At 36.0% G+C, this 23,938-nt stretch overlaps 1 protein-coding gene across 2 annotated transcripts in view; it reads right to left on the reverse strand.

Annotated features, from left to right (window-relative positions):
* Positions 1-4,082: 4,082 nt before the first annotated feature.
* Fatp3 (Fatty acid transport protein 3) overlaps positions 4,083-23,938 on the reverse strand; it is a 58,217-nt gene continuing 38,361 nt past the window's right edge. For both annotated transcript variants that reach the window (XM_074186436.1, XM_074186435.1), the window contains 5 exons: positions 22,541-22,742; positions 18,050-18,242; positions 12,898-13,246; positions 8,050-8,140; positions 4,083-4,445 (listed from right to left, as the gene is read on the reverse strand). In XM_074186436.1, coding sequence (XP_074042537.1) covers positions 4,137-4,445; positions 8,050-8,140; positions 12,898-13,246; positions 18,050-18,242; positions 22,541-22,742 — 1,144 coding nt within the window. In that variant the 3' untranslated portion in view covers positions 4,083-4,136. The remainder of the gene's footprint in view (positions 4,446-8,049; positions 8,141-12,897; positions 13,247-18,049; positions 18,243-22,540; positions 22,743-23,938) is intronic.

Here is a 23,938-nt window from a genome sequence, read left to right on the forward strand (position 1 = left end):
AAACTGAGCACCTTGATGATCTGTCTCCAAGACTTCAAAGGTTTAGAATGCGCATGATGCGTTATGATTACAATAATGTAGATTCCCCAGGGAAAAATTCATATATTGCTGATACTTTATCTCGTAAACCTATACCTTCAGAAAATGACAAAGAATTAGAAGAAGAAATCGATGCCTTCATTCATGGGGTCACTCTCGCAGGTATTCCCATATCTGATGAGAACGTAACACGAGTTGCTAACTCGCAAAACAATGATCCAACCTGTAACCAACTGAAGAACTACATAATGGGAGACTGGCCTCACAAGTCTGCATTATCATGTGATGTTGAACTATACTACCCAGTACGTCACTAACTATCTGTTGTGGATGGTATCCTTCTTAGAGGGAGGCGTATGATCATTCCATGCGAGCTCATGACAATGATGTTGGAAAAATTGCACGCTGGTCACTTTGGAATAATTAAAACTCGTCGTCGTGCTCTGGGAACGATGTGGTGGGCAGGAATTTCTCAAGAGGTAGAAGCTAAAGTAAAATCTTGTCCTATCTATATTCAAAACTCGACAAACCATTATGAGCCTTTATTGCCAGCTAATTTTCCGGATTATCCATGGCAAGTAATATCAACGGACCTTTTTAAAACTGAAGGAAAATGGTATTTCGTCATAACTGATAACTATTCTAGATTTTTCGAAATACTCCCACATGAGATAATAAACATCTGTAAAACAACATCTGCTAGATATGGTATACCACAGCTGGTTTGTTCCGACAGTGGAGCATTGAAACATCAGAGTTCCAACAGTTTGCAAGAGAATGGGGGTTCTCTACATCAAGAAGTAGCCAACAATTCCACCAAGCAAATGGTGCAGCAGAAGTAGCTGTAAAAGTCGCAAAAACTTTAATAAAAAAGAATAAGAACAACGTCGAGATGGCACTTCTGTCATATCGAAACACATCACTAGAGAATGGATTTATTCCATCTGAAATGATGTTTGGAAGAAAATTGAGAGATAATCTACCATCAATCGCATTAGCTGAATTTAAATCATCAAAGAAGCTACTAGTAAGTGCGGAGAGGAAGTACCGTTTGAAATATAAAAAATTATATGATGGAAAACATGGATCGAACAATTTGAGTCGACTTCGGACTGGTGATTTTGTATGGATCACAGACCTGAAATGACATGGGGAAATCATTAACGAAGTTAAACCAAGATCATGCATAGTTAAGAACGCCATAAGCACCATAAGGAGAAACCGTTTTCATCTGATCCCTGCTCCATATCTAAGCAATATCCCCGACGGAGTAGTGAAACAACTGCCAGGGATTCAACAAACAAATTCGACTCCAGAAACTACACCGACTGCTCAACAACTAACACCCCAAAGACCAACAAACATTGAGAAAGGTAGTCAGGAAGTGGAAAGTCACCCAACTCAACCCAAAACGTCAATGAAAACTGAGGGACCATTTAATATCGAGCAGGGTAAGAATATAACACGCTCTGGGAGAGCGGTTGTCAGACATTTACGCTATCGTGAAGATTAGTCAGTAGTTATGCTGAAGACGTATCATCTAGGAAGAAGAGTTTTTTTGCCTATTAACATATGGGAGGTGTTCTGGCATTATTATGACTGATAAATTGTAACAACAATTAAGTTTTTTATTAAAATAAAACTATATAAAGTAGTCAAAACTTCTATAAAGAGTTAATCCGTAGAACGAATAAAACACAATGAATAACATTCGCAGAACAGCAGTCTGTTTTGGAATTTGAAAGGAGAGCAGTGCATGATTCTGATGATGAATAGTATCAGAGAGGAATGATTTGCGTGGTTAAGAGGAAAACAAAATCTTCAACTTCATTTGAACTCGATCCAATTATAAAGCCTTCATTGTTGTGAATTCTACTTTGAGAAGGGATGAAATAACTACACATCCATGATAACTCTACATCAGACTCTCGAAACGAAAATCGCATATGAGACTATAAGTTCGTTCATAGTTACATGTATATAATATACCTCTTATAATTTTCATAATGATAAACATTTCGTAATATTCTAATAAAAGATGTAAAAAAAAAACTAATAAGAGTTTCATTGCACCAGCACCATTGCTCCCGATCGTCTGTACTGAGTATTTATTTTTCAAAGAAGTTTTTTACTCATTATGGATTAGAGTAGCTTTGGCACTTACTGGCTCAGCAAAATAAATCGCATAGTATTTTTTAAATGAACGTCGATGTTCACTATTCATTGTGATTATCTGTTAATATTAAGTTTTTAGATTTCTCCGAAGGTTTTGTAAATTCTGGATTTTGAATCTTCTCGAAAAACTGCTTGAAGACTTTTCCATTTCTTGTTTTCTCTCAAGACTCAATGGGATCTGTATCACCGCTAAGTCAATCGAAAGTGAATATTTCAATTCGATATTTCTGTTCGTTCGTGAAAAAGTAGAAAAAACCTGAGAAACACGTCAGACAGATGAACAGACGGAAATAAGTGCCAAAAGCGATTCATGTTAATATCTATTTTTAACTATCAGTTGAGAACTCAATATATTTTTTATTTGCGAGAAAAAACATGATTTATTTATCTAATTGTAAATTGTGTAATCCAATTGTAGTATATTGATTTAGTGGACCACTCGATACTTCAGTTTATATTTGAGGACGTCAGTTTAAAAAAAAAACAGTAGGTATCAGGGCAGTATGTATGTAGTCGTTCTACAATAAACACCTATAATAAAACCACGAGTGATCTTAATTATTGGTATCAAGTCCCAATACATTACACCAATATTTGTTTTTCATTGTAGATATAATATTTCATAGGACCCTAATTGTGTTACTGTCAACCGGTGTTAAGTTACTTTTATCCTGTCCCCGGTATTGAAGGTTGAAGTCATTAAATTTAATTTTTTTCAGACTCTAGAATGGGGCGATCAAAAAAATAATTTGGAATTTTTCCTATTAGCAAATGTTTTGTTTAGTAACGCTGCTGAAAGAAGGGAGTGCTTTTATCGCAAAATAGCCTCTATGGGGTCACTGAAAACCCCAACTAGGGAATTTTCAGAAAAAAGTAAATGTTTGATGTAGAGCTTTCAATGAGACAATAATTTATCCTCTTTTCTGACGGCAATATTCTGCAAATTTTCTATAATTTTTAATGAATTCATTGTCCCGTGCAGAAACAAGTAATTTATATTTACAGCTATACTGTAATTCCAAAATAGTGAGCAAAAGTTCTCAGGAATGACTAACGTTTTTGCCCCTTATGATGTCTCTTGCAGTGGCATACGGAAATTATATTAAATGATGATAAAATATATAGAATCACAACCTTGACAACAATGTTCTCGTTTCAATGCAATACTATTTCAGAAAATTCAGTGCCTACTATTATGGATGGTGGTTTGGTATAAAACATAAGCATCATGGAAAGTGAGTAGTAGATTAATTGTATGGCAAACTAGACCGCCTGATCTGACTCCACTCGATTTTTTCTAGGTGACTATGAAATGTCTGCAAATAATTAGTAAGGAACTGGGTGGACCTGTGCACAATAATTCAGGAAGTTTCTGCCGCAGTTCCTCCACAAAAATTATGGAATACTCTAGAAAATATCAGCAAGCGATATTATAAAAGCATTGGAGGTTTGAATGGCGTTTTGGTGGAGGGTTCAAAATTTTGAAATGTTTTTCAATTTGTTCTTGTTATTTGTAGTGATTTTGAATGAGAGGCGGATTTCAGTTAGTTCGTGAAAAACATTTTTGATAACATTTTGGTGACAATTATTCCGAATCAAACTCTAAAATTGAACTGGTGGGATAATTGAATGGCATATTCTTCAAATTTATTATTCTTTCATAATTTTTTTAATGACGAATGTATTATGAGGTAATTTTTGTCTATTTTTCACACTGAAAAATATTGAAAGTTGACTCTAGACACGAAAAATCATTCATGAAATGTGTGCATAACGAAAAAATCCATTGGTTGAAATGATTTGTTAGCGTGCTTCCATTTTATAAGTCACACTGTGTGGTCCAGGACACCAAAAATGACATATGATCGTTATTCTTCATGGTTTATTTTTAACAGCACATTGGTAAAAAAAACTTATTACTATCATAATTTCAACTTCTGACTAATAATATTCTCATAAACATGTTCTAGAGGAATATACACCCCTTTCTTGGCATCTAAAAAATATAAAGCATCCCTGATTGTCTCTAAATCGAAGCCATCCTTTTGTAATTCCATTTTCTTCACCTTGAATGTCCCCGTAACTGGTAGAGAGTCGAGAATTCTCAAAAACATCGGGACGGCATATGCGGGTAGGTGAGACTTAAGACCTTTTGCTAAAGCTTCTACGTCGAGATTTCCCTCTGGATCGGCTATCGCAATCATCCCGGCTTTTCCCTCTGAGCCCGGAACCTAAAAATGTCATAAACTGAAAAGTGATTATCTGTCAAATTCTCTATTTGTAACAATATCAATAATAATAATAATAGCAACAAGTTGGAAGCAATTCAGCAAAGGCCCAAGTAAAATCCGCAGAGATCTATTCACTTCTGTGGCAACAGAAGGATAAGCCAACACGTGAGTCTTCTTCAGCAACACCGAAGACCTCGGATTATCAAAGTGCCTGACATTCGCTTTTCTCAGGTCGAGTGGGCTGAAATCGGAAACGGAGGGTTTCATCATGCCTTCCAGGATGGTTTCTTCATCACCTCAATCTACCGTAATGGCGTGATAGGTTTAGAGGTTTCTGACACCAGGTGCAGGGCTGCAGCAAGGCATCTGTGACCCTAATGCACCTACTGTCAGCAGATTGCTTTAGCAACACCTACAGAACATTTACGGTATTGATGATACTTTAGTTTTCTTTTACGCTCCAGAGGATATCGAATCCGATATGAGGAATGAGGAGTGACGAGTTCATAGGAACTATTCATTTTCCACCCTCAGAATAAAACAAGCTAACACTCCTGATATAGTTCTTCTCAATCATCAGAGGAAGACAATATTCGTGGTGTAGCTTTCAGACCCGTCTGAAAAGAGGAGGAAAAGCAGATGAAACATAGAGATTTTCTCTTCGAACTTCGCGTACTCTATCTAGAATATTCTGTTCAGATGATCGCTGTAATTATTGGAGTCTACTCTCGAATCTCAATATCATGCCGGCTTACCGTATTGAGGCAGAAATCTGGCTGGACGAATGCAAAACGCTGCTATTCTTGACTCATTGCGTGTGCTTAGAGCACATGATTCTCCCACCCTATGCAGCAATATTAAGCTACTTTCGTGTTTCTTGCTGTTGCTCTGTTCCTGCTTATTGCTTGTTTAGTGGGAAGAGCTGACGCAACTCAAGTAGTAACAAAAATTTATGTAGCCTTTTCGTTCTATGCTTCATTATTAATCCATGAATATGCCGTTCTAGTGGACAAATTGAAGTATTTGCGGATTAATCGCAATTAAAATTGAAAGGGTTTTTAAGGAATCAAAAAAATTTCGAATGTAAATACGAGAACTGAACTCTTTCCGTACAGATTATTAAGGAGCGTCCAGTTTGTCCTTCTTTAAGACTAACCAGCTTTCTTTTCTATTTATTTGATGATAACAAGTGCAGGGTGCCACTGCTCGCACTATTTCTTCAGCTTGGTCACTGTATTGTAAACCGATAGTGAAAACATTAGCCAGTTGAAACATACTATACTTAGTTTCTCTAACGGAAACTACAAGTTTTCATTTGTTGCCAAAAGTTTATTGCATAAAGCAATAAAAAAACAAGAGGAAGCAAAATTTGACTAATAATGTCCCAATCGAAATGAACCTTAGAAAAATATTAGGATCATTCAAAAGTTTTGTCAGTTTTGATTTACTGTGTTTTTCTAGTATTTTTTTACTTTATAAGTACATTCATGCTGCTCATTTTTTCCAACTTTTAATTTTTGCCTCTTTTCTTTTGCCAATTAGATTTATTTATTTATTTGTAATACAATACTCTACAGGATCCAGCCCAATTACAGAGCAGGAAATAACAGAGTATAATAAATACATCACAAACACGTGACTGTAAAGTCTCAAAACACTACAAACAATACAAACAAGTGACTATAAAGACTACACATTTTATATTTATTATAGGTGACAAAACAATTATTTTATATTTGACAATTTGCTGCTAAATATATCTGAATTATCGCTAACAGAATTTGTCACTTTTCACATGGTATGGATCGGAGAATTCTCCAGAACATTTGTGCGAGATGTTTTTATATAGAAATTACTCGGGTGTCTGAAACAGATTCTAGAAATGCAAATATTAAATTTTATAGGTTAGTGCAACACTAAAATATTCACGCCTTTTTTCGAGACTGCAAAAGTTATGCTTTTGTAGCAATTCAGAGTGGGTTGTTCCTATTGGAGGATAAATGCCATCGGTTTTTAGGCTTAGCAGTTTCAAAAATCGTCGTTGAATTGCTTCTATTCTATCAATGTGATATTGATAAAAGGGGATCCACACAACTGACGCGTATTCTAACTTTGATCTTATGAAAGCATAGAATAAAGTTTTTAAGGCCGAACTTTCTTTGAAATCACTACTGTTACGTGCAATTAATCCGTACAAACGACAGGAGGAGGTTACAACATTATCGATATGCCTATTAAAAGATAGTGCAGTGTCAAATGTGACGCCAAGATCAGTAAATATTTCTGGTCTCACCAGGGAAACGTTTTCTATTGAATAATTAATCAAAGATCAAGATATTCATTTTCAAACTGTAGGACATGACCTTACATTTATCCGGGTTCAGTGACAAGTTATTTCGATAACACCATTCTACAACCCATCCTACGTTTGCTGAGAGGTTCACACAATCATATGTTCTCAACGAGGCAGTATAGTTTTAGATCATCGGCGTATAAAAGGAAATACGCATCTATAACATCTGCAATATCATTAATGAATATATTGAAGAGCAACGGTTCCAGATTTGAACCTTGTGGAACACCGGAAGAAGCACTATATTCGGTAGATTTGAAACCATTGAGCTGAACATATTGTTTTCGATCCCGTAGATAGGACTGAAAGAGTGCGATTAAGGATGGAGATAATCCAAAGGCTATTAGTTTGTTCAGTAGAATGCCATGGTCAAGCCTGCCGAAGGCCTTAGAAAAATCTGTTTGGGCCCTATTGTCAATAGATTCAGCAATATGTTGGGTTGAACGATTTTTCATAAAACCGTGTTGGTTTATACTTATATTGCAACTAACATGCCGATATATAACTCGCTCCAGCAGAATCTCAAAAACCTGTCGTTGAGTGCTGCTGAAACAATCCTAAAAATCAACCAGGGATTTGACAATGATGTTAATGAACGCACTGTTCGACGTTGGTTTGCGAAATTTCGTTCAGGAGATTTTAGCCTTGAAGTTGAGCCCCGAGGTGGTCGACCTGCAGTAATTCGAAACGAGGGGACCCTGGTGGAGACTGACCAATCAAAAACGGTTCGTGGGATGGCGGAAGAACTGGGTGTCAGCTCCCATGCGGTTTTTGATAGTTTCAACGCAACGAAAAGGTCAAACGGCTCGAAAATTGGGTGCACCGCGATTTGATCGATCGACAGGAGACGTTTCAGAACAATGGTTGGACACCGATGTGCCATTCAGGCATTCATCAAATTCCGAGCATCCAATTTTCATGCTGACGGATTCAATCGACTTGAGTTACATTGGCAAAAGGGTACTGATTCGAATGATGCTTATTTCGATAACATTGAATAAGTATCCACCGAGATATTACATTTTGATATAGACTCAGAAAAACGAACAAAACTTCTGAAACAACTTAATATTAAAATAAGACATTTTTTAAAGATAATCTTATGGAGAAACAAAAATATAGTGAGCATACTACAGACATTTTCAAATTCAGTAGCTTGTGTAACATCGGATGAAAAACCTCAGCGCCTAGCATTCAAGAGTCGTTTTTGAAGTATTTCTTTTTAAGTTTCAGAATGAAAGTTAAATTTACCTCAACCCCATAGACAACCACATCTTTGGCTCCAATGATTTCGCTTGCTACAGTTTCCACTTCAGTGGTGGCAACGTTTTCACCTTTCCACCTGAAAATAACACACATAGTTCAATTTCATAATGAATGATTGAAAACACTAGTAACAAGTTTACGACTCTTATGAAACACTCCAAACCAAATAAATTTTAAAGGGCAAATTCTGAGTGTGTGGAATAGAAATCCTTCTTCTTTTACTGAATCCACTGTTGTTTGTAGAGGTGTGCTGATGTTTCACAGGCAGAACCCGAAAAGCAGAAACCAACAATCAAGTTCGTTTATAAATTTCGAAAGTATCCAAAATGTATTATCTAATAATATACTATGATGGGGGACCATTTATATTTCGGGAACGTTTAACACTAATGTCAATCTAGGTAAAATGTGGCAACACCATAATGAAGTTTGACTTTTTTTGGCATTAACGTATTCCAAACGTTTTAATGTACAAGTGCTACCGTGAGCTGGGGTAAAATTGACCCAAATCTAAAGTTTTGTTATAGTTTTATCAGCTCCATATCTTTTGACATTGATTATATTTATTTTCTATGTATCTTACTGTGTAAGCAAACTTTATATCAATAAATTAAAACCATATTGAGACCTCTCAATCATTTTGCAATATTATACTGAATTTTTGAAATGTTTGGGACAAAGTTGCCTTGAATTGGGAAAACTTTGTTCCATACTTTTAAACCATATAAAACCTATGTTCAGTATTGGTTGGGCTAAAGTTAGACAAGATAAAATTACCACCAGACATATAAGTTTGTTGTTTTACCTGCTTTTACTTCAAAAACATCCATGAAATGATGAGAAACGGGAATAAATGAATCGAACTTCATTTTAGTGAAAAAACATGTATTGTATAAAAAAAGAAATCTGTTCACATCATACATACTAGTTGTCCAGTTCTGGCACATGGAACTGGTTTCTCTTTAAAACTATTTTTGGAGAATTGATTTTCTGACAAACATCCACCCAGTCGTAAGTCAGGCATTCTTGTTTTTCTGGCCAGCGCCAAAACTTCAGTCGTTTTTCCATGCATCCAACTGTAGGTCCATCTTCAGATAAGCCAACAATTTTGCCAGGGTATTTCTGTCCATTATATGTAACAAATACAAAGTTATCAATAGCAAAGTCTTCGGGCTTCAACTCAACTGGTGTTTCTTCATCACTATTATTCTGAACCGGTATGCCTGCTACTTCCTGTGTTATTTCTTCCAGAAATGTTTCGGCTTTGCCCATCAGACTCTAAAACCATCTCAACATCATCTTCATCTGAAGAAGAGTTTCGCCTTTTTTTGTTTTCCTTCTTGGAAACTTTTTGTGTTTTCTTTGACGCACTGGTAGAAGGTTTGTTGGCTGCTTCTGAGATGGCTCTTCAAATGCAATACTTTTGCCAGCAGGCACTTTCTTCTTCCTTCTTCTCGGGCCATCTTCAGTTGAAAACTCAGCTCTTTTTTTCTCCAACTATTCCATAAAAGCTTCTCCTATATACTCTTTATCCACAGACTGGTTTTCTGAAAGACGGTCTAGCACTCTTTGCTTGTTTAAGGGATGAATTCCACATTTGGCAAATCCAGCCGTTAAATTGTCTCTTCGCTTTTCTTCCAGACTTGACATTAGTTCTGTTAGCAATCGTGGAAACAAATCTTTAGGGATCGTTGCAAATTTGGATCCTGAATCTGACTCTTTCCACTTGCGGACGATGTCACACCACGATCTTTTCATTGGTCCAAAGATAGAAACGTCTAATGGTTGCGTTAGATGTGTTGAATTTGGAGGGAGGCAAACGAACCTTATATTATACTCTTCACAAATCTTAAGCACGTGTAAACTGATGTATTTATCCTTAGGGTCACGGACAAAATTGGAAAACTATTGGGCAAACACGACATTGAAACAGTCTTCAAACCCACGAGGAAGATACAACAAAGCCTCAGGTCGGCTAAAGACAAAAGATATCCATTATCAGCAGCAGGGGTCTATCGCATACCGTGCACTTGTGGAAAGGTATATATCGGAACCACCAAACGATCTATGGGAACAAGACTGAAAGAGCATGAAAGGAACTGCAGACTAGGCCAAACGGACAAGTCAGCTGTGGCAGAACACGCACTTAGTGAAGGAGACCACAGCTATGGTATCACCAACCAGGGATACCATAGCCGACTGGTACGGGAGGCAATAGAGATCCACAAACACACATAGAATTTCAACCGAAAAGAAGAAGAGGTGCACCTCAATCAAATATGGAACTCCATTTTAAGGAATTCAAGAATAACAAACAGGACAACAGGCAGCAAGATTGTTGATGTTCCAAATTCAAGTGCAGGAACTAGTACAGGTACAAATGCAGGTACAAATACAGGTACAAATACAGGTACAAATACAACTGATTACCTGACGAGGCATAAATACGCTTTACGAAGCCGAAAAGGTAGCCATCGGACAGCAAGCCATGATGGTTAAACCTCTGAAGAAGCTAGCCACTCGCGCCAGCGAAACGTCAGGAAGAAATTCCAAAAATCCATGGCTTTCAAACTCGAAAAGAAATAACACTGAAAACTTCAGCCGTGAAAGTCGAAACCGTTTTGCATAACGAAAATCCATTTCAACTACAGGGAACCCATAGTCTGACATTTTTATTAAATGTTCGAAAACATGCTCCTCTTCATCACTAAAGATTCTTGCACGTACTACATTTTTTGCATGAGTCCCTTCAAGTTTGTTTTTATCGTAGATCTAGGTATATTATACCTTTTTTCTGCAGCTCTTTGGGTTAAGTCACCTGACCTAATAGCCTCTAAACACTCCTCTAACACTTCTGGTTTGTAATTGGCGTAATTTCTTGTTCCAAGAGGTTTTATTTGATTTCTCGGCATTTTTTCTGCGACAAAATTCAAAAATTAGTGCTTACGATAGTAATAAAAATATTTTAAGTGGTTTCGTTTAACAAACTGCTTATAAAATACTACTCATGCATTATATCGAAAATATGAGTCTTGGGGTAACTTTGGCCCCGTCACCATCTTGGGCCAAAGCTACCCCAACTCTGGGCCAAAGATGTCATGAAATAGTGAAATCGAATTATTTTGTATATGTATAAGAAAGGTAACAGCATTACACCAAAAGTACTTGAAACAATTGAATATATAATATTATTATACACTTACCTGCTAGTAGCTCTTCAAGAATTAGCGTTCACAAGTAAAAGTTGGGAGACAACAAATTTCGACACTTTCTCACAGTAAAGGTGGGGTAACACTGGAGGGGTTGTGAAATATGGAACTATACTCCTACTTCATCAACAGGTGGGCAAGTGGTGCTAACTATCCAGTAATGGATAAACTAGGTCGATAACACATCATATGATTACAATACAGCACAACAAAACTTTTTCTAACTTTGGGCCAATGTTACCCTTGAAGGGCCAATCTTACCCCAACAGACGGTATTTGTTTTGTTTACAGTGGGTTAAGAAAAACAATTTGACAAAAAAATGAAAATTTCAAGAGACGGTTTTCGTTGGATTGTTTTTCACAACTTTCGACGTGGATTACCTCAACAAAAATGTGTCGATGAAGTCAGTTCTTTGTATGGCGATGAAACAGCACCAAAAACCACAGTATATCGCTGGTATAGTGAATTAAATCGTGGTCGTAGTTCGGTCGCCGAAGGTCGTCCAAAATCGGTTGTTGCGCCACAAAACATCGATGCAGTTCGTGAACTGATAATGCAAGATCGTCATGTGACATATCGTGAGACAGAGGCATCCCTGCACATTAATTGCACTTTAAAATATTTGATTTTGCATGAACACTCAGTTGTAACAAAAATTGTTCCCGTTGGATATCCCATAATTTGTCAGTCGCTCAAAAAATGTTCGCGTCAAGTGGTGTACGGAAATGATTGAAAAATTCGATCGCGGTGCTTTAAGAGACGTGTATAAAATCGTGACTGGTGACAAATCATGGACATATGCGTATGAACCGAAAAATACAGCATTCATTTGTGTGGGTATTCCAAGACGAGCTGAATTCAACAAAAGTTGTTCGTGGAAGAAGCACAGCGAAGCAAATGGTCGCCTGTTTCTTCGGCTGAATGAGTCATGTGACCACTGTTCTATTTGAGCAATGTAGAACGGTCAATTCTGAATGGTACACGACTATTTGTTTGCCGGAAGTCCTCAGAGAAATTCTTAGAATTAACCGCCGAAGACGAATCATTCTCCATCATGACACATCTCGTCAAACAGGTGAACTTTTGAGCAGTCAAAACATCGAATTGGTGACTCATTTTTTATACAGTCCTGATTTGGCACCCAATGACTTTATTTTTGTTCCCGAATATCAAAGGTAATTTGCGTGGTCAACGATTTACGAGCACCGAAGAAGCAGTTGAAGCGTTCAAAAACCATGTTTTGGAGGTGTCTTGAGAGGAATGGAAAAATCGTTTTGACAAATGGTTTAATGAATGTAAAAGTGTAGTTATCATCAAGGGAAATATTTCGAAAAACAATAACGCCATTTTTATTAAAAAATGTTTGCTATTCCCGAAATATAAATAGTACCCCTCGTACGATATACTTTGTCAAAAAAGTACCGAGAATTGGTCAATGAACCGCAAAATATGTGTCATTCATTCAATTTTATTGTATTTCCTCAGAAGTAGGACCTTCTTAAATGATACACTTACGCCAATGAACAACCCAATCGTCAATAAAATGTTGAACGCGTTTTTTTGAATCGACAATCAATCCGAAATACTATACAGTTTGTTTCCAAACATATTAGCCTTATCTACCTGAAAGTATCTCCCATTCTATCCTTGAAATAGACGTATCCGAGCTCATCTCTCATCATCAGATCTCCTGAGTTGAAATAGGAATCGCCTTTCTTGAACACATCTCTCATTATTTTCTTGCTGGTTTCCTTTTTATCGGTATACCCAGTAAAATCACTAACAACGTTCGCACTGTTGATCTTTCCCAATAAAATGCCCGCTTCCCCATCTTCACACCGAATACAAAACCCGTCAGAGTTTCTCAACGGTTCTTTTGTTGCTTCATCGCACTTGATGATGGCCACGGGGTATACGAAACGAGACAGTGCAGGGATGAATCCTATTGCCCCAACTTTGTTGTCTATATTTACTGAAAATAAACAAAAACAATTTTGGATACAGGAAATTCTCAACAATAATCTTGCACTGTTTGAAACATTTGCACAGTTTGGAACCTTTGGTATAGTAATGAATAATACTGGAGTTTTTCCCAACACCAAACCGTTATTTCAACATCTCGACACGTGTTTCGATCACCAAGTGATCATCTTCAAGAGGAAGATTAAACTCATATCTGCTTGTATTAACCGAATTTTTGTTGATTACTTACGATACAGATTCAGTTCCGTTGACCTGCTCTTCATTATGTACTTGTGATGCACTGTTTGGAAACTTTGGTGTAGTAATAAATATTACTGGAGTTTTTCCCAATACCAAAGCGTTATTTCAACACCTCAACATCTCACTTGGTGATCGAAACACTTGTGAGGTGTTCAAATAACGGTTTGGTGTTGTAGTCTAATCAACAAGTTCAAAAACATGAAAAATAGAGATAAAGGTACTAAAAATATGAGCAATACCTCATTCGATTCGGAATAACCACTAGAAAAATGTTTTTGAAGGATTTTGGTGCAGGTAAAAAATTGCAATTGTTATTAAAAAATAAGATTTTAAAAAAAAGGTATTTAGCTTTTCGTTAATAACTCAAAAAATATTATTATGCAAGCAATTTTGACAAAAGCTCGTCAAAGAGAAGAAAATTTCCGATAAAAAAGTCCCGACTCCCAAAACTCTGTCTCCATCATTTATAATTTTAATTTTACGTTGAAAATAGGGTTCCGCGCGGCTATTGCGGCATGCGCGCACTGCCGCTGAAGAGAGTTTATCAAAAGAAATAATTTTTTCATAACATAAAATGCCATTTTAAAAATTTGAAAAAAATATAGTGTCTTCTTAACACTTAAATAAATCGAGTTCCGTAGAAAAAAAAATTTTATCACCATTTTTCAAAAATTTATTAAATTGTTAACTAACACATTTTTTCCCAATCTCCGTTAGCATAAATAATGGGATAAAAGGTATAAATAATTGGCCTATAAATTTTAAATTTCGTGAAGCTCTTTTGATATATATACTTCATACGATTCTGCGATAAAAGTTCATAAAAATTTATTAATTTGTTAATTATGATTTTTTATAACTATTGCAAAATTAAATATCTAAAAATTGTTGATATATTTTTTTTTCAATTGATATTCAGCTATGTCTGTTTTCACATTAAACAATGGCAGTTATTAACATAGGATATGAATTATTTATGTAATTTGTTTATTAAATTGTTTTAAACGAATAAAGAAATTCAATATTTTTGAAAAATATTTGCTATTTTGTTGTCTAGAGATAATTATGATTTGAAATTTTTTTTTTACTATTTTCAATTTTTAATTGTTTAAAATCGATTTTTTTATATTTCGATTGTTTACATAATTAGCTAAGAAATAATTTTTCTTTTGAAAATCATAATTTACAGTTTTAAATAGTTTGACAAAAACATTTTTTTTATTCATTATTTAATTGTTCATTAGATTAACGATTTGTTATGAACAAATATTGACCAATGTTATATTTTTTTTCTGAAGCGGAAAAAAAACAGCTATATATAAAAAAGTGCCTTAAAAAAATATATAATTAATTAAATTATGAAATTATAAAATCTTATAAACAACTGAATAATGAATAAAAAAACATTTTTGCCAAACTATTTGAAAGTTTTATGATTTTTAAAAGCAAAATTATTTCTTAACTAATTATTTAAACAATCGAAATATAAAAAATCGATTTTGAACAATTAAACAAATTACGTAAAAAATGCATATCAATAACTGCCATTGTTTGATGTAAAAACAGACATAGGTAAATATCAATTGAAAAAAAAATTTATCAACAATTTTTAGATATTTCATTTTGCAATAGTTATAAAAAATCATAATTAACAAATTAAAAAATTTTTATGAACTTTTATCGCAGGATCGTATGAAGTATATATATCAAAAGGGCTCCACGAAGTTAAAAATTCATAGGCCAATTATTTATACCTTTTATACAATTATTTATGCCAACGGAGATTAGGAAAAAATTTGTTAGTTAACAATTGAATAACTTTTTGAAAAATGGTGATAAAACTTTTTTTTCAACGGGACTCGATCCATTCAAGTGGTAAGAAGACACTAGATTTTTTTAAAATAAAAAAAACATTTTATGTTATAAAAAAAGTATTTCTTTTGCAGCAGCGCGCGCTGGCCGTAACAGCCGCGCGAACCCTATTTTCAACGTCAAATTAAAATTATGAATAATGGAGATAGAGTTTCGGAAGTCCAGACTTTTTCATCGGAAATTTCCTCCTCTTTAACGAGCTTTTTTATACATTGCTTAAATATTAATATTTTTTGAGTTATTAACGAAAAACTAAATACCATTTTTTTAAAATCTTATTTTTTAATAACAATTGCAATTTTGTACCTGCACCAAAATCCTTCAAAAAATGTTTTCTAGAGGTGATTCCGAATCGAATGAGCTATCGCTCATATTTTAAGGACCTTTCTCTCTATTTTTCATGTTTTTGAACTTGCTTATTAGACTATACTTATAGCCCAAGTCACGATGCAAAATTCGCCAAGTTTTGGTTTGCGAAAGTCCAAGTTGTTATAAGCGACACGAAATCTACTGCCCAAATTCTCCTGCACACTCTCACAGACAGCGACGATGCTTTCGTCAGTTCTTGCGTTTCATCGGCGTACGGGGGTTGGTCGATCGTTAACTGAACCAGTGGACTCAAATTTATTCACCACATTGCGAATAGACCCCTCGGTAGGACGATTATGCAGACCTTAAAGTAAGCGAAGCGTGCTGTACGCTTTACGTTGGCCGAACAGAACACCCATTTTGATTAAACAATTTCGTTATTTGCACATGTTGTTGGTGATTTATCAAAACAGACTGAATAAATGACAACTAATTTCACAGATATAGCTCCAACAAGATGGCCGTTATCAATTGTCAAAATTCGAAAGTCTCTGTTAGAAGACCCATCATCAGACCAGAACCTGTGATTGGCATCTTACAGGATTGGCGTTTATTCACCCTTCGAAGCTTGATACCAAACAGTTGTTGAACTACAGTAGGGATGAACAGGTTTATAGAGTTCGGCAGCGCCGTAATCTTACCATCTGACCTGAAAAACCACTCACCATACAAACTAATGGTTTCGTTAAGAAGCTGGGTTTATTTAGTCGAGTGTGAATAGGTGTAAGTCACAATAAACCCTTGCGAGTTGCGGTGGAGGGTTGAATAGACTTTTGGACCTAACCTAACCTAGAAGACCCAATAAAAATAACCGCGTAAAGGCAAGCAAAACAAAAGTGGCACCACCTAATGGAGTGACACCCAAGATAGCTTGATAAGTTTATTGTCGTTGTCAATGGTTTAACCACTCTTTAAAATCGACAATTGCGTTACTAGAAATTTGGGAAGCTCTGCTGGAATTCCATCGGAAAATGAATCTATATTTTTAGAAACGGTATAAAATCCAGAAAAGTTAATGCAGTCAATCTGCTTACATTTCATGGAATTCTTGAATCTAAGACCGCCTAAGAGGTACTGATGATGCCCAACCTTCTGAAACAGTTGTATACCGGTGGCTCTCTCATTGAAATAAAATTGGGAATGTCTCAATCTGCATACCCTAGGTAGTAACACGCTCCAAGAGTTTTGTGACTCACTTGACGCTAGGAACTGAATGTATCATATTGCCCGCGTTGCAGATCCTCGTTTATCATCGATATTCCAGATTTGATTCCTCTGTCGATGTCGATGAGGGGAGTTGTCATCACACTTGTTTACTTAGGCTTGTTCTTTAAGAACAGTTGGGTCCAGCAATGCATTTGTGGTTCAGCCACAGTAGAATAATACAACCAGTAGGCTATCTTACCACGTGATCCGCCCGAGTTGCCGGGAGCCTTCAACAGCTCTTAGGATGAGATTCTCATCCAACGTGTTCAGTGCTTGTAGTATCGAAGTATTTGACGGTGCCACGGACATCGGATTAGTTATAATAAACGGTCGGAAATTGATATTGTGTTTAGTTTATTCGCTGTTGTTACTATAGTTTTCAGTTCTTGTAGATGGTTGTGAGTAACTTACCATAAAATTTTCTATAATATCCTTCAATTTCATTTTTATATGAGCGCACGCCTATGGTAAAAGAACAAAATTGGTTCCGCAATTCGTTTTGAGGTCACCGAGAACTTTGTGAATTTATTAATGAAAGTAGTAGGAGTCGACTGGTTGATTTTTACTATGGTTCAGCCTTGCACCCCTTATGAGACCTATGGCGGGTCGAAAATGCGCTGTTTGATGTTGGATCCCAAATGCGTTGTTTGGGCTATGTTTTTTCAACTAGTTGCCTTGAAGTAAAAAGTGCAGTGAACGACAGGGTACGAACATTTCCTAGGCGTTCGATGTCTAAGCTTGACTTTGCAACGGACCACCTTGGGGAGTGTCGTTTATCTTTTATATTAGCTTCTACGTACTCATACTTGTTCTTTAAGGACAGTTGAGTACAGCATTGCTTTCGTCGCCCAGTTTAGCACCTCTGATGAGACCAACAGTGGGCCAAAACAGCGCTGTCTGGTGTTGGGTCAGAAATGCTTTATTTATAGGCTCTGGTTTCATTTACGTACAACTTTGTTAAAGCTGCCTTGAATTAAACTTCGTCATTTTTGTGCATTGTGGGAAATAATCAATCATATTTTTTTCAGGTTGGAAAAGGTATCATATCATGATTGTTTTGTTGAAATGTACAGTTGTTCTACCTGATGACTCCAGGTATACTCACTCAAACTTGCATTTCCTTCTGTAGCTCCATAAAACTCGTAAATTTCGGGAATATTGAAGGTATTCATGAAATCAACCCATATTTCTTTTCTCAGACCGTTCCCTATCATTTTCTTGACTCCATGTTCTACCGTCTTACCATTTCTGTGGGTTAGGAGAAGGTATCTGCATATTTCTCCTATGTAATTACCTACCTAAAACATAATAAAAATGGTTTGAACAAAAGCAAGGAGTCAGTCACTGTCAGAAAATTAAGTATTTCATTACAATGACTCAACTATTTATGGCATATGTGCAGAAAATGTGATTTCATTTTGTATAGAGTTGAATCTTGCCGAACGAGATGAAGAAAAATTGAACTGAATTTTCTGAATTATTATCATTAACATCTGATATTCCATCATCCATGTGGAAAGAAAAGACAAGTGCTGTCTTGAGCAAAGCGGAAAATAGTGTTGCAACCAAGACAAGAGATTCCCATCCCGTCTCTAGACTTTTCTCATTTCGATCGAGACAAGATGATAAATCGTATCTTGACAAGACAAGATATTGGTCAAGACAAGGCAAGATACTCCTCCTCTCTTGACAAAAAAGGACAATTGAAGCCAAGAGAAAAATAACATAATGAAAACTTACTGTATTTTTCATATACAACTCGCAAAGAGCAATTTTATTTTTATTCCCGATACTAATGGAAAATAATGATTATAAAATCATTATACGAGGGTGGTCCCGTAAGTACCCGGGCTGACCTAGAGATGGCGGTAGTTGTTCGAAGAATATCACTGTATTAAAAAGTACACAATCTATAAAGAATAAGTGAAGACGCTACGTTGTTTAGTATTTGTTTGGCAGTCAGAAATAGCGAACGAATGAATGAAATTAATGAATTAAAGTTTGAATTGCTACCTCATGCACATTATTTTCTGGATCAAACGGTATCGAGCTTTTCGAACGTCGCTGAAAAAGGGCTGCAAGGAGATTGAAGAATAAATACATTTTTTTCCAAAATTTTCGTGTTTGTTTTGTTGGGTCGGGTACTTCTGGGACCTCCCTTGTATTTTCATAAATTGAAAGGGGTATATTTTCAGGAGAGATTGCTTTTTGAGAAATTTAAGTTTTGGCTTTCTACTTCTCCATCCTTATAAAGAAAAAATATGGCAATCTTCGAGAAAAAAAAGATGGCAATTAATTTCAAAATAAACTCTTTCAGTTTTGTTTCTGAATATACTTCTTTGCATGATCTACACATCGTTGTGAAGATTTTATTTTGAAAATAATTGTTTTCTTCCTTTCTTTGGAATATTTCCACATTTTTTGTGTATAAAGATGAAGAAGTAGGAAGCCAAAACCTATATTTTTATATTATTATCATTATATTACTTGCATGCAAAGTGTTTCTAATGATTGCGATTTGAAAATACATATGTACAGTAACTTACTTCATAGCGGACAATTAAAATTTTCTTTTCACTTGATCACGATATAAGAAGTTCATGATATTCTACATTCTTTTAAGACTAATTCATTTAGAGTAGATGACACAGGGTGTTAATTAAGTATGTACCATAAACACACGATTCTTTAGGTAATTTTAAGACGAAATGTTCTAAAGATACAGGGTGTTAAAATAAAAAAAAGTTATTCGTAAATATCTTAAATATCCTTTACCTAATTTTGTTGTTATTTGGCAGTGGTATTTATAACATTAAGGAGCTAATTTAGCCCGAACGTGATTCAATTTATTAGGTCCAGTGGTGTCTCAAGCGGGAATTGAACGAATATAAATGTTTCTTTTGGAAATTATTATTTTTACAATTCTTCATTACTAATTATGTAACAATAACAACAAATATTAAATAACATTAACATCTAGACTAACGAATTGCACTAAATTAAGTGTTGGAAATACAACCGTTTGGCCGCCGTATCATTGAATTTCGAACTCTTCTGAAAATACCATAAATAATACCATAAACGATAACAGCATTTAATAAACAACTTGACAGTTCTTGTCAACTTTATAAGCTTTTAATTGTTATAAAAAGTGTGTTTAGGGGTTATTTTTCGACCCATTTTTGTAAAACATGGTTCAATTTACTAACAGTAAAATGGCAGATATGCATTTCTGTTATGGAATGGCTCACGAAAACTCGAATACTGCAAGACGCATTTACCATGAAAGATTTCCTCAGCGTGTAGTGCCTAATAGAAGAACTTTTGTACGTCTTCATGCACGACTCTGAAACAGACAGCTTAAAAAGATCGACGGTTGTCATTGGAAGGCCAGCAACGGTAAGAACAGTTCAAATTGAAGAAGCTGTTTTAAGTAAATGAGATTGAAGTAAATTCTCATACCAGTACTCGGAAAATAGCTGAAGAACTGAATATCACCCATGACACAGTGTGGCAGATTTTTAGAGCCCAGCAACTATATCCCTATCACATGCAACGTGTGCAAGCTCTATTGCGCAGAGATTTGCCTGTAAGACTAGCTTTTCTAATTGGTTACGCGGTAAAATAAGAAGAAATCCATGTTTCCTAAGTCGAATATTGTTTACAGATGAAGCTTGTTTTTCTCGCAATTCAATTATTAACTTCCACAATAATCACATTTGGGCCGAAAACAATCCACACGCCTTGATAGAAAATAATTTTCAAGAACAGTTTTCTTTCAATATTTGGGTGGGAATTGTCGGTGACCATCTCATTGGGCCTCACTTCCGCCCACCTAGACTTAATGGAGAAGAATACCGAAGGTTTTTAGAATTTATTTTACCTGGACTTTTAGAAGAAATTCCAGTCATGGAAAGATTCCGTATGTGGTACATGCACGATGGTGCTCCACCACACTTTAGTGTAGTCGCACGGCAATTTTTGGATAAAAATTACTATAATCACTGGATTGGGAGAGCAGGCCCACCCCATGGCCACCTCGCTCGCCCGAAATGAAGCTCTTAGATTATTTTCTCTGGGGAAACCTTAAAGCTTTGGTATACAAAACTGCTATTCAAAGTGAAGAGGATTTACGGAATAATTCATGTGACATAATAAAAAATACGCCAGGTATTTTCAGAAGAGTGCGAAATTCAATGATGCGGCGGCTAGACGGTTGTATTGAAGCCGAAGGAGGCCATTTCCAACACTTAATTTAGTGCAATTCGTTAGTCTAGATGTTAATGTTATTTAATATTTGTTGTTATTGTTATATAATTAGTAATGAAAAATTGTAAAAATAATAATTTCCAAAAGAAACATTTAATTCCTCATATTATTCCTTGTGAGGTCCAGGGATATGCAATTAGGTCGACTTTTTTTTCTTAAAAACTAAGCAAGATACGAAAAAAATTCAATCGACAAAAAAGTTGTATTTCTAATTGCTCAATCCAAAGAAATAATGAAAATTGCACAAAAGTCAGTGGCGTACATTTTTAAGTCAAAAATATTCGTTCAAATCCCGCTCGAGACGCTACTGGACTTAATAAATTGAATTATTTTCGGGCTAAATTAGCTCCTTAATGTTATAAATATCATTGCCAAATTACAACAAAATCAGGCGAAGGATATTTATATTTAGGAATAACTTTTTTTTATTTTTATTTTAACACCTTGTATCTTGAGAACGAAGGATTTGCAGATCCATGTTTATATGAACATTTCGTCTCAAAATTACCTAAAGAATCGTCTGTTAAATTTATGGTACATACTTAATTAGCACCCTGTATAAAATCAAACATTTCACTATTCTGTAGCCCGTTGACAAATATATAACTCACATTATCAATGGTTGCATTGAAAGATCGTACTTTTCAATACTTCGTTGGTATACCTATTCCAAAGAAAAACATCTAAAAAAATGTTCAGATTTGAGAATTGAGTTTGCTATCTACTGCCTCCAAAATATTTGAAAGATTCTGGCAACTGTAACTTATGATCTCATCTGCTTTGGTACTAATTGACTCAAGTAGTTGGTTTGCGAAATTTCGTTCCAAAGATTGTAGCCTCAAAAATGAGTCCAAAAGTGGTTGATCTACAGTTATCTAGGGCGTGGAATTGAGGACTCTGGTGGAGACTGACCCATCACAAACGTTGCATGGGATGACGGAAAAACTGGACGTCGGCTCACATGCGGTTTTTGATGGCTTAAATTGAGCGTCTGCTTCACCCACCCTACTCTCTAGACCTCTCACCAACCGACTATCATCTTTTCAAGTAATTCGATAACTTCCTCGCCGGTAGAACTAACGTCCTTCATCGCCTTCATAAAAATCACGACCACCCCATTTTTAGGCTAACGGAATTGCCGCTGATTTCGATTAAATTGAATAAGAATTCACTGATATATTACAGTTTAAAGTACATTCATAATAACGGACAAAACTTTTGAAACAATCCAATAACAAATATCAAGTACTATTACTCGAATTTTTTTCAGATCAAATATTGAATTCACTGTCATATTTTCTGATGGATTTAAACTTTGAGTACTCACCGTGCATTTATATTTTTTACAGTCAGTCCAAAAGTTTGAAGCTGAAAACTTTTTACGTATTACCACTGTTATTCCGAAACATAAACTTTGTCCCACTCCAACAATTCCACCGTTGCCATGATATAGCGGTAACGGGTTATAGAATATATCATTTTTATTGAGATTTGGAAGAACATTTACACCAGTTGTGGCCATGATGTATCTGAAAATAAAGAGTCAAAAGTAATATAGCTGCAAGAGTTCCAGCCTAAAATCCCATGTATTTTCGTATGGCGCTTCATTCTGGCGATTTTTGGACCTCAGGCCCATTTCACACAGATTGGAAGGGACAAAGGTCCGCGCCTCGTCTCTGCCAGACATCCATTCTGTGTGAATTGGGCCTTAGACTTTCAGCGCTCACACGTACAGTCAACCAATCAGAAGCTACCGCGCGTACAGCGGGAAATTCAAATCAGTAGATGAACAAACGTGTTCCTAGCTCAAAATCCCATGTATTTTCTTATGGCGCTAAACTTTTTACAATTTTCATGAAATCCGATCGGAACCTTGTGGAACACCCAACTCGAAGTAGGTGTGTTTCGGAGAGTGGGAGAGAGAAACGTGTGACGTAATCGATGCAGAGAAGGATGGAATGAAAATTGCAAAAAATTTAGCGTCATAAAAAAATACATGGGATTTTGAGCTAGGAACAAGTTTGTTCATCACTGATTTGAATTTCCCGCTGTACGCGCGGGAGTTTCTGATTGGTCGACTGTATGACGGCAAAATTGAAGGAGTGGCCTCTGGAAGTCTCAGGCCCAATTCACACAGAATGGATGTCTGGCAAAGACGAGACGCGGACCTTTGTCCTTTCCAATCTGTGAGAACTGAGCCAGAGGTCCAAAAATCACAAGAATGAAGCGCCATAAGAAAATACATGGGATTCTCTCAAAAACGAATCTCCTCGATAGGAAGATTAACAGATTGCCTCTGGTCTGGATTCCTGGCCAAAGTGACCTGAAATGCAATGGAGCTGCTGACTCCCTTGCAAAGGAGAATGCTGTAAGCAGTTTCATCGGACCAGAACCTATCATTGGCACCGCTTTAGGCTTTGCCAAACAAAGATGGAACACCTGGATGCAAGAAGATTTATGGACTTCTGGTAGAATCTTCCAGGATTGGCTCACTCCAAGGTGTTTATTCGCCCTTTGAAGTTGTTGAACTACAGTAGGAATGAACTACGATGTCTAACAGGCCTTCTTACAGGTCACTGTCAATTGAATCATCATATGCAGAGACTCGGATTGATTCCGTTTGGAAAATGATGAAACAGCAGAGCACATATTTTGTGCCAGCCCCGACCGAATCAGGTTTTTAGAGTTCGGCAGAGCCGTACTCTTACCATCTGAACTGATTGAC

Source organism: Leptinotarsa decemlineata, unplaced genomic scaffold, assembly GCF_025532065.1.
Source record: "Leptinotarsa decemlineata unplaced genomic scaffold, Ldec_3_MD MMD2_tig00078422_RagTag_RagTag, whole genome shotgun sequence".
Classification (NCBI taxonomy): domain Eukaryota; kingdom Metazoa; phylum Arthropoda; class Insecta; order Coleoptera; family Chrysomelidae; genus Leptinotarsa; species Leptinotarsa decemlineata.